Below are 11781 nucleotides of genomic sequence, written 5' to 3'. Positions count from 1 at the left end.
AATGTTCTTGTATGGCACTTTTTATGACAGTTTGGTATTGTTACGGTTTGATATATATATATATGTATATATATATATATATATATATATTGTGACAGGAAGTCAGGTAAATCTATAGGGTGTGTCGGCTCCAGAGGTAGCCAGAAAGGTGTAAGGACGTTGAAAAGACTTCAGCTGTTCAGGATGAGGCAATTAAGGCCTCTATAAGTTATCCAGAGGATGATTACTGATTGCTGCCTCCTGAAGCGATGTGCGCTGAGGAGAGCAGTCAGCTGAGAGACTTCTGAAGGTGAGATGATGGACTTTTTCTGTGTGAAAAGAAAACAAATGGACTATTGATTTTCTGCTGTATGACCAGCAGTGTCTGCCCAGCAGTAGGTTGGGACAGACTCCCTAGGTAGGTTCCTGTGTGTGAAGGTAGATGCCCACAGTGGCCAGGGTTTATTTTTGTTTTGAATTATGATGTTTTGATGCTTGCACTTGTATGAAGAAAATTGCAAGAATAAACCATAGACTGTGGTTTTTCAACTACAAAGAAAATGGCCTCTGCCCCCCACCTATAACTGGCCTTCATAGCAAAGAACACATGGAAGGGCAACGCACATGAAACAAAGATCCATTAGCTTACATGTGCTCCCACTGTGGAGACTCTTTAAAATTCATTAGAGTTAGGACTGCAGGTAACAGGGAGCCTTGACGTGGCCCTGCAGCTTTCACATGCGTTTGCAAATGTGTGCTAACTAAACCCCTGTATTGACGCAAACTGTTAGACAGGCCAATTTGGTTGGTAAGCAGACTGGTTGGCAAATTGAACTGGAAAAAGGTTTTTCAACTACTCCTGGGCTATCTCTCTGTGTAACAAACACCCCCAAGGGGTCACCCTCTATTGCTACCGAGCTAACCCCTCACATATAGTGGAAGATGCGGGCAGAAGCAGAGATCCTGCAAGAGAGAGAAAAGCTACTTGCTTTAAAGAGACAGTGCTCTCAAATTGTTTGCTGGACTTTGAAAAAAAAATAAAAATGTTTTGTGCAGTGACTGAAGATGGGGCGGTCAAAGCCCCTGAAAGAATCAAAGATGGGTTAGATGAGAGACCGAATTCTATGGATGGAGGGGATGTTACCGCCTGAACGAGCCCCATACATGCCTGAACAGAGTCTGCTGAGGAGAAAGGCTGTTGTCCCTAGCAACACTGGTGCAAATGGACCAGTTATGGAGATGCAGTGTTCTCAGATGGAAAGTAAACCTAAAATGGAGGAGATGCTGAAACAAATGGTTATACCAAATGCAAAACAACAGCAGGCAAATGCGGATTTTCAGCGGAGCTTTGCAGCTCAACAACAGGCTCACCTAGAGAGCATTGAAGCTCACCGAGAGAGCATTGCAGCTCAACAACAAGGTCACCAAGAGAACATTGCAGGCTGGAAACAGAGACACCGGCAGCAAATGGAGGCCATCGAGAAACTGGAACAGAGACAGCAGACCGAGGCTGGGAGTCAGGCCAGTAACATACCGACTTTTTGGAATGAGAAGATTTTAAGCACTGTTGGAAAATGTGTAGAGTGCAAGGAGGTATCAAACTTGAAGAAAAATTTGGAAGAGGAAGCTCGGCTTCATGAAAACCAAATGCAGAAGCTCAGACAGAAGCATGCACAAGCTGTTGAAGAGCTTTCTGAACAGTGGGAACAGACAAAATGGGAAAAAGGAAACTTGCAAAGGGCCAAACAAGCGCTTGAAAGTGAGCGTAATGAACTAGCCAATGAGGTGAAGGCTTTTATGCAGGGCAAAGGAGACTCTGAACACAAGAGAAAAAAAGTAGAGGCACAGCTTCAGGAATTGCAAGTCAAAGTATCAGAAGGTTACCGATTTCATGCTGAGCTGTCAGAGAAGGCAAACCGACTGCAGGTTGAGTTGGACAATGTCACAAGTCTTCTTTCTCAAGCAGACAGCAAATCTAGCAAATTTGACAAAGATTTCTCTACCGAAAGAGGATGCAGTGTGGGAAGTCTGGATAAGACACGGAGGGAAGAGCGCTGTTTGCGGTGCAGTGAGTGGGGGCATGCTGTCTCCAAGTGCCTTTTGTCCCAGACTCCAGTGCAAACTTATCAAACAAAGAGAAGTCATCGTGTTTGGGAGAGCCAGCAAAAGGCAGCTGGGAGAATGCAGTTTCCAATAGCAACTGAAAGAAATGTGCCAATCGGAAGGAGGAGCTACAGAGGTTAGGTGGCCCACCATGTCCATAGGGATGCCAGTGAGTTTCGGCATGTGGGGAGAGTGCCGTCTCCCTTAGCAACAGGAGAAAATCGCCAGGTGCCATGCCTGGAATGTGGTCAACTTGGGCATGGCATTTATTCTTGTCCCACCTTGTGGAAGACTGCTGGAGTTGGTGTTGCTGGGCAAGAGGCGTTGTCTGCAAGCCCAGGTTCCGGGGCTGATGTGTTTGTTGTTACCCCTGGCAACAAGGAGTCTCCTGTTGTACTTGCAGGGGGTGATAAACAGTTGGAATCACAGCTGCAAGACGCTTGAGAACTCTTACAAGAAGAGACACGTCAAAAACTGAGCTGTAGCACAAAACTCAAACAAATGGAAGATGAGAAAAATGGCTTCCTGGAACAATTAGAAGAGGAGGAGGAAGAAAAGAAAAACCTATCGAAGCAAGTCTCAACACTGCAAGCTCAGATAGCGGATATGAAAAAGCGAATGGAAGAAAGTGTTGGTTGGTTAGAAAATGTTGAAGAGGTGAAAAAGAAACTGCAGAAAGACCTTGAAGCTGCTAATCAACGCTATGAGGAAAAGGCAGTTGCTTATGACAAGCTGGAGAAGACAAAGAGAAGACTTCAGCAGGAACTGGATGATCTTAGTGTGGATCTTGATCACCAGCGTCAGATTGTGTCCAACCTGGAGAAGAAGCAAAAGAAGTTTGATCAGATGCTTTGGTGAGGAGAAGACTGTGTCTGCAAAATATGAAGAACGTGACCGTGCAGAAGCAGAGGCTCATGAGAAAGAGACCAAAGCCCTGTTCTTGGCTCGCTCCTTGGAGGAAGCTCTAGAGCTTAAAGCTGAACTAGAAAGAGTTAACAAACAGCTGCGTACAGAGATGGAAGATTTGGTCAGCTCCAAGAATGATGTTGGGAGAAGCGTTCATGAGCTAGAAAAGTCTAAGCGAGCCTTAGAACAGCAAGTAGAAGAGATGAAGACTCAGTTGGAAGAACTTGGAGAGGAATAACAGGCAACAGAGGATGGGATAGTTTGCCTGATGCAGTTTCTAAAAGGATCGGTGTTTTGGGGTCTGTCTTGAGTGAGCATCAGAAATTTTATGACATGTTGCTTGAATCACCCCTCTGGATTAAACAGTTCCTTCAAAAACTTCAAGCACTGGAAAATGTATCATTAGAACTTCAGCAAGCAAAGGAGCTGTGTAAGAAAAGTGATGATTTCTCAGTTCAGGCTGAAAATCTGGTGAAGAAGTCAAGTGATATAAAACTTGGAGAAAAAAGCAAACACCACCTAATGGAGAAAACTAAGGCAGTTGATGAAAACGTGAAGCAGATTAATAAGTGCCTTTCCGAGAATATTACCAAAATGGAACTGGTGAAAGACAGGTGGCAGAAGTTTGATCGTGATTTTGAGATGCATTACATGTGGAGTTTAAATAAAGAAAAGGAACTAGGTGACCTTGAACGGTTAAATATTTCAGCAGATATGCAATTCAACCAAATCAAGGAAATACTAAAGGAGCTACAAGGGAAAAGTAATGCAATAGCAGAAAGTCCATTGAAGAAGCCTGTAATAGACTGTGTTGTTGCAGTTCCATGCTTCTTCACTGATGCAGAGAGTAGGTCTAATGGATACCACACAGATCACTGGGCTAAACTGTCTAGAGCTAATTAATGAAACTACTGCAGTGGCACTTGCATATGGAATCTATAAACAAGATCTGCCTCTAAATATTGAATGTTTTATGAATGATATGGATGTCTCTGGGAAAAATAAACAGGGCTCATTTTGAAGAAATGTGTGACAGCCTGTTGTCGCAAATTGAAGGCCCTCTGCGCAGCATCTTAGAGCAAGCCAAGCTCAAGAAAGAAAATCATTCCCTTTTACAACAAAGAGTCAATGATTGTGTACAGCTGTATGAAGAAGTAACTCAAGTCACAGAAAGATGTCAAGGATCCCTGTCCAAATTAGGAGACTTCTTAAAAATACATGCGGACTCTCTAGGAGTCCTTCAAACCTTAAAAGAAACAGTAGTGGGGGCAGTCAGCGTGGATAAAGACAAAACCGATCCACTAGAAATTGTACAGACATTACTTGGAACAAAGCTAAGTGAAGCAGAGGTTCTCGAAGCTTGGTGGAAATCATTTATTGATTGCAGAGAGAGGCGGCTCAAGACTGTTGAACACATTAAAGTTAAGACTAGCACAATTGAGTTGCCTATGGATCACGGTCCTCCATGGCGGATAGGACAGACGGTTATGCAGGACAAACTTGAGAAGGAGCGAAATGATGCCAAAAATGCAGTTGAGGAATGTGTATACGAGATGAGGGACAAGCTGTGTGGCATTTATGAGAAATCTGTCAATGAAGATGACGGAAACAGTTTCATCCTGAAGCTTGAAGATACAGAGAATTGGCTATATGAAGATGGAGAGGATCAGCCAAAACAAGTGTATATAGACAAGCTAACGGACTTAAAGAAAGAGCCAACCCTACAAGCATATGAACAAAGGTTAGCATTTGTTAATGAACTGGAGAGGGAAATTAATTCATATCAGCATGAAAGACAGTGGCTGATGGAAAAAGCAAAGCAGATTGCTCAGAAGGATTTCTCTCTGGCAGCTGAAGCAGACAAAGAATCGAATGGACTGAACATTACTTGGGAAGATACTAGGAGGCTTATCAGTGAGAGTCAAGAGCAGTGCCTGACACATGCGTGCCTGGCAACCTGTGTCCCAACCCTAGGGTTGAAACAAGGGGGGGGGATATGTGACAGGAAGTCAGGTAAATCTGTGGGTGTTGTCACAGACAGGAGATACATTTCCACCTGGTTTAGAAAATTCACCAATTACTATAGGGTGTCGGCTGCAGAGGTGTCTGCCCAGCAGTAGGTTGGGACAGACTCCCTAGGTAGGTTCCTGTGTGTGAAGGTAGACGCCCACAGTGGCCAGGGTTTATTTTTGTTTTGAATTATGATGTTTTGATGCTTGCACTTGCATGAAGAAAATTGCAAGAATAAACCATAGACTGTTGTTTTTCAACTACTCCTCGGCTATCTTTCTGTGTAACGAACCCCTCCAAGGGGTCACCCTCTCTGGCTACCGAGCTAACCCCTCACAATATATATATTGTGACAGGAAGTCAGGTAAATCTGTGAATGTAGTCACAGACAGGAGATACATTTCCACCTGGTTTAGAAAATTCACCAATTACTATAGGGTGTCGGCTGCAAAGGCAGCAAGAAGGTGTAAAGAAGTTGAAAGGCCTTCAGCTGTTCAGAATGAGGAAGTTAAGACCTCTATAATTTGTCCAAAGGAAGTCTAAGGATTGCTGCCTCCTGACGCTGTGTGGGCATGGGGAGAGGAGGACAGTCAGATGTGTGCCCCCTGAAAGCTGTGTGAGCATGGGGAAGACCTCCTGAAGCCTACTGAAGACTACTCGAGGTGAGGTCTTGGATCGTTTCTATGTGAAAAGAAACCAATGGACATTTCCTGTGTGAAGGGGAAATTAATTAAGACTGAAGACTACTCAAGGTGAGGTCTTGGACTATTTCTATGTGGAAAGAAATAAAATGCACTGTTTGCTATGTGAAGAGACAAGCAAAGGAATGGTTGCTATGTGACGAGTGTGAAGAGACAAACAAAGGGATGTTTTCTATGTGAAAGGAAAGTCCAATGAACATGTGCTGTGAGAAGAGAAAATAAATGGACTGAGTGTCTGCTGTAGGATCAGCAAAGTTTGCCCAACAGTAGGTTGGAGACAGACTTCATTAGATAGGTTCCTGTGTGTGAGAAGGTAGCCGCCCACAGTGGCAAGGATTTATTTTGTGTTTTATTTTATTTTGGATGTTTTTGCTGCATGCACTTGTTTGAAGTAAATTGCCAGAATAAACCAAACTGTTGTGTGCAACCACTTCTCGGCTATCTCCCTGTGTAAACGCACCCCCCCAAGGGGTCATCCATACCCGCCACCGAGCTAATCTCCCACAATATATATTTATTGGGGGAGTATTCATAGCAAGGACAGCTAACGAAAAGGGAGAGAAAGTGTAGGCAGGTTGCCTAAAAGTGTATTAGGTAACTGGGGATGCGGTTAACTATTAGCACCCATGTTCCCAGGCCTTTTGAGCTTTGTCTGTTCAAACTATGATATAAATAGAGAGGGAAGGCCAGGTTCCGGAGCTTGTCCACTCTCAAAGATGCCATAACCACAATGAGACATCTGGCTCCCTCCCCGGCGGTCGGTGCCCTGAAGGTATCCTGTGTTACAGAGACCCACAGCTTAGCAGATGGTACAGAAGATATTAAGTGCACGCATGAGGTCTGCGCTAGGTGCACGGTGGGACCCCGCTCTCACTGGTAGTGAGGTGGCAGAGGTATGCTGGACTGGTGGAGGGGGCACGGGCTCGGTGATCTCCCTCCTAAATGCAATATACAGCACGAGAAAGGTGTGCAATGACACAGAACAACACTTTACAAAAGGACTCTGTTTTATGCTGCACACAGAGTACAGCTCCTCTCTAAGTCATGGAACCACCACAATGTTTGATTCTCACATGAACGTAGTCCCTGCCTGGTCCTGGGCATGTGTGCGAAAAGTATCTCCATGTGCAGGGCGAGTGGCCCTGCCCACACAGGCAAAATTCTTTGTAGTAGCTACAAAAAATGAGAACATGGAACACCCACCCCTTCCCCCCCCCCATTTGCAAACCATGTAGTGGAAATTCCCCATTATTAGCATCTAGTTGCCACCCAGCAAACACAGTTAAATCAGTGCCATTTGGGGAGCTTACTAGAGCACTGGGGAATTGTTCTTCAAACCAAGATGAGGCTCATCAACAAATATCTCATTCAGAAGAAATATCTTAGGCGGACAACCTATAGAGCAAAGTATATACTGAAACTATATTTAAAAAAAAAAAAAAAAAAAAAAAAAAACAACAATATTGAGAGATATAGGAAAGGAAAGAAATTTCTGCAACATGACTTAGAGTTCATATAAATGTGGGGGTCAAAGCACATCAATACAGTTCAGTTAATCAGAAGTATGTTCCATTGTGACTGATGAGGAGTTTCCTATAACCCAGTATCTGTATTACATGTTGTGGTTTATATAGCTACATGCACAAAATGTGAAGTACAGTGTGTTGGTTGTGCCTCCAGATCAATAAGGATCTATATACCTGGAAATCAGTGTGCTGTCTAAGTTTCTCCTATATTGGACAGACTAAGGTTTTAAAACACTTGTGTGTACAATGTACATATATGAGATCATTTTTTTCATATCATTTAAAGGTTCATCCATCTCAGCAGGGAGATATGTATAATTTTTTTTTTTGTTAGAAGCTTTTTGATTTTAAAAATTGCACACCGACAGCCTTTGACTTAAATGAAAGAATATGTAAACCCAGCATTTCATATTCCTGATATGTCTCTGCTGTACCATGTTCTTGAAAAAGTATCCTGTTCGCTTTGTATTGCTGCCTTTGTGTGAAATCCCTGGTGTCCTGCCAGTCCCTCCGCTTTCCTATTAAAGTGGCATTAAAGGTTCAGCTTTTTTTTTTTTTTTAATAACCAACATGTAGTACTTCCTGCTCTGTGCAGTGGTTTTGCACGGAGCAGCCTCAATCCTCTTCTTCTCGGGTTCCCTGCTGGAGCTCCTGACTCCTTCCCCTTGACCAGTACCCCCAATAGCAAGCCACATGCTATGGGGGCAATGATGCGTGCTCACTCCCGAGCCCTGGTCAATGCATCCATAAAACTTGGCCGCGACTTGGCCCACCCTCTGTTCTTTCCTCATTGGTATACTGGCAGCCAATGGCTCCCGTTGCTGTCCCAGCCAATGAGAAGAGGGAGTTCCAGGACAGCTGAGGCTCTCGTGCACATTGCTGGATCAAGAGGGGGCTCAGTTGAGTATTAGGGGGAGCTGTGGGGGGAGCAGGACACAGAAGGTTTTTACCTACTTTAAAAACTGACCACACTAAGCAGGAGAACACACAATGGTCAGTTTTCTAGCTATGCTAGGAAATCAGCTTGCTCTCCTCCAATGACCAGGCTTGAGGGAATGTGATCACTTATAAAAAAAGATTTAAAAAAAAAAACACAAATGTGTTGCCTTTCATTTCTATTTTAAACTGAATGGATTGTTTTACAAGGTGAGGGTTAGGTAGGACATTGACTTCCATATTTAGTGTCCACAGATTACATCTTATGATACACGACTGATGACTTTGGATCACAATGCCAGGATACTGTTCTTTCCCCCCCAGTGACAGGACATTCCTTTCTCTGACTGCTGTCACCAGGGCATTCTTCCATCTACTGAACATCAATGATGGGCCATTCTTCCTCTCACTGACCTTGGATGCTGGGACATTCTTACTTCCAATGGCCACCAAATTTGGTGCATTCTTTTATGCACGAGTGGTTCTATTAACCACTCATGTTGGAGCATTCTTCTCTCCACTGACTGCAAGGCTTTTCTCCTACCTCTGACCAACAATGCCAGGATCAATAACTGTTCGGCCAATATTTTCCCCCCAGTAACTGCCAGGCATTCTTCCCTACTGGCTACTGACACTGTGACATTATTTCTTCCAATAAGTTCCAAAGTGGGTCACTGTTCTCTCTACTGACTGTTGAGCCAGTCTTCATCTCAATGACTGCTGATGCATTCATTCTTCTCTGATGTTGAAGCATTCTCTCTACTGACCGCTGAACCATTCTTCACCTCAATGACCGCTGATGCATTCACTCCCCTATTTATCTCTGATGTTGAAGCATTCTTTCTCCATTGGCCCATAAACGCTGGGCAAGTGTTACACCTGCAGACCATTAATGCCAGAGTATTCTACCTCTCAGCAGCCTAACTCTGGCACATTCTTTCCCCTAATGATTGCCAATACCTGGATATTCTTCCACTGACAGCCAATGCTGGGCTATACTTCCCCTCACTGACTGCCAACACCGGCTCATCACGTATCTTCCAATGACCAGCAATATAAGGGGAACTATGGCAAATACTTACTGCACTCTATAATCTTTATTGCATGTTACATACGGCCGATCCCTGCACTCTATATGTATGTTGTATGTTATGTAGTTCTACCCACATTTGCTCCCAGGCTACATTTTTATCATAATATGACTGCCCCCACCATTTTTTATAAGGCCGGGCATTGGTGCCACTAATGAGCTGTGACCTTGTTGCAGGCACAGTTGTGGGTCCCCTTGGTTACTATAGTTTACCTGACCTTTGTGTGCAGCATAGTGTACAGTGACCAGCCTAAATTCTTAGGTGGCCATTGAGAGTAACAGCAAGAGTGGAACCTCAGACCTCCACAAAAGGGAACCCCGGGTGGTGTGGGAGCTTGTTAACTTAAAGCTTTTTTCCTCTTCCCTAGGCAGTCATTTTAAAGTAATGATGAATACATTCTTTAAATAGTAATGGTATACAGATTTTACATTACAACATAGGACCAACTGGCAGCCGTGTATCATTTTTAACACTGTGTAGTTCTCACAAGAACTAACTGGCACCAAAAGCCAACAGTTCTGGACCAAGAAATACTTGCATCGAAATCCAGATTCCAGGAGCTTTTTTTAATGCACTCCGTTTGCCCAACTTCACTAAGTTGCCTTTTGCTCTGTAAATCACTTGCTTGTTTCTGCACAGCAGCCCCTCCTTTATTCCCCCCTTTATGGCTACCTTGAAAGTAACTATGTTAATGTATCCCAGGCCTGAAGAAGTGCAAACATAACCTGGTGAGGACACAGCTGTCACTCATGCTGCAACCCCATCTGTGCCATCCTCACAGTCAGGATACAGATGTTCGCAGAATTCCAACCACTCCATCATGGTTTGCTGGGATCCAGTCACTGGAATGTTGCAGAAATTTGCATGACAGACAGGTTGCCAGGGACCTGACAACCTGGGAATCCTTGCACTTTGCTCAGGCAGGTGGTTCTGACCATTACAGAATATAGGAACACCTCAAATAATGGGAATGCCGGAATTCTAATAAGTCACAAAGCCGCAGCAGGAGAAATCACTCACAAAATCATGACATAGTAGAACCCTTCATGTATTACAAATTTAAAAATAACATTATAGTAATTATACATGTAGCACTGCCCCCTAGGGGACTGCTGAGAATTACACTTTCTGGATTCTCCTGGGTTACCCTTAGCAACTGACAGCAGATAAACAGCAATGAAAGTTCTTGGCTCAGTCAATAATTAATACAGGGGATGTTGTTTTTGTGTTTTTATTGAGAACTTGGATAGGAGAAGGGATGAGTGGGATACTCCAACTATTAACTGTAGAATGCGGCAAGGCCACTGCTTCACTCTGTCACTGAAGTGAAGATGCTTTAAATGTTCCTGCTTGAATATTCTCTTCACTCTCTAAAACTTGGCACCCCCTTTACTCTCACGGACACTGTTTTTCCAGAGTCACTGTTGCCTCCAAACTCTATCAGTCAGCCTTCACTGGACCTCTGCGTTCAGCCACACTTTCTGGTACACTAGGCCAACTGCCTGTGACCACCTTCCACAGCTTCAGAAGAGGAGACAGCTGTCACCCTCCTTCTGGGACTTGGCTTCCCGCCCAAAGACCCCCTGCCTCATGTGCTCTTAGATTTTATACCCTATCCCGTGATGCACCTCTCACTGCGCCAACCCACTGGGACAGTTACCAGAGCCTGTGTGTCATTGGCCAGGTTTCCTCCACTGTCCAACGAACCTCCTCATTGGATACAGTGGGGACACTCCCTCAACCCACATGAATCGCACATTGAGCAGGCCTAACTATTAATCAGGCTCCCCTGATAAGCAGAGAGAGCAACTAGGTTTTACCTGCTGCTCCCAATAAGCAGGCAGAGCAAACTACTCTCCCTACCTAGCACCTATCTAGGAGGGTGCTACATCCACCCCCCACCAAAAATGAGCCATGATAATGCCCTGGAGGAGGGCAAAATTTCCGGTTCACGCTTGAAGCTTACGTCACTTCTGGTCTCGGTGGAACGCAAGCCGGGACCAGCGCAGCCCGTGCAGTCACCGCAAGTCTGGAAGTCCTCTCTGCATAGGAGATTGTATCTTTACAAAAGGCTTGTTATCACTCCTGAAATGTGAGTTTAATTTCTGCATTATTTAATAAAGTTTATGAAACGGGATTACACTCTTGTGAGTTTTCCTTCCTATGGTCCCACATTCTTGTGCCCACTGAGGAAAAGATTGGGTATTGGAGTCCACAAGACTAGCCTCAAAGGAAAAGAAAATATCTCACTCCACGGACTAAGTGCATTTGACCCACATGCAATATTGCTAAGGGGTCCTGGCAGTCTGGTAAGTGGAAGTATCCATGGGGAGTCTACTCTCTCACCATTGCACTTTATCTTTTTGGCACGGATTGTCACCAGTTTGAACATTAAAGAGCACTTAAGCACACCGCACCTTCACTGGATACTTGCTTAAAGGACTTTTTTGGAACTTTATTTATTCATGTATTTATTTATAATTAATTAATGTATGCACTATTTTAAGGCATATTGGTATATTGATTGGT

At 44.1% G+C, this 11781-nt stretch overlaps 1 protein-coding gene across 1 annotated transcript in view; it reads left to right on the top strand.

Moving 5' to 3' along the window:
• The first annotated feature begins 2532 nt into the window (after positions 1–2532).
• Positions 2533–11781, top strand: part of LOC309560870 (uncharacterized protein) — a 65216-nt gene continuing 55967 nt past the window's right edge. The window contains exon 1 of the mRNA XM_082264556.1: positions 2533–2918. Within this exon, the coding sequence (XP_082120682.1) occupies positions 2584–2918 (335 nt within the window). The 5' untranslated portion in view covers positions 2533–2583. The remainder of the gene's footprint in view (positions 2919–11781) is intronic.

This window comes from Pelophylax lessonae (genome assembly GCF_965119305.1).
Source record: "Pelophylax lessonae genome assembly, chromosome: 7".
In the NCBI taxonomy this organism is placed as follows: domain Eukaryota; kingdom Metazoa; phylum Chordata; class Amphibia; order Anura; family Ranidae; genus Pelophylax; species Pelophylax lessonae.
This window is presented reverse-complemented; position numbering and strand designations above follow the sequence as displayed.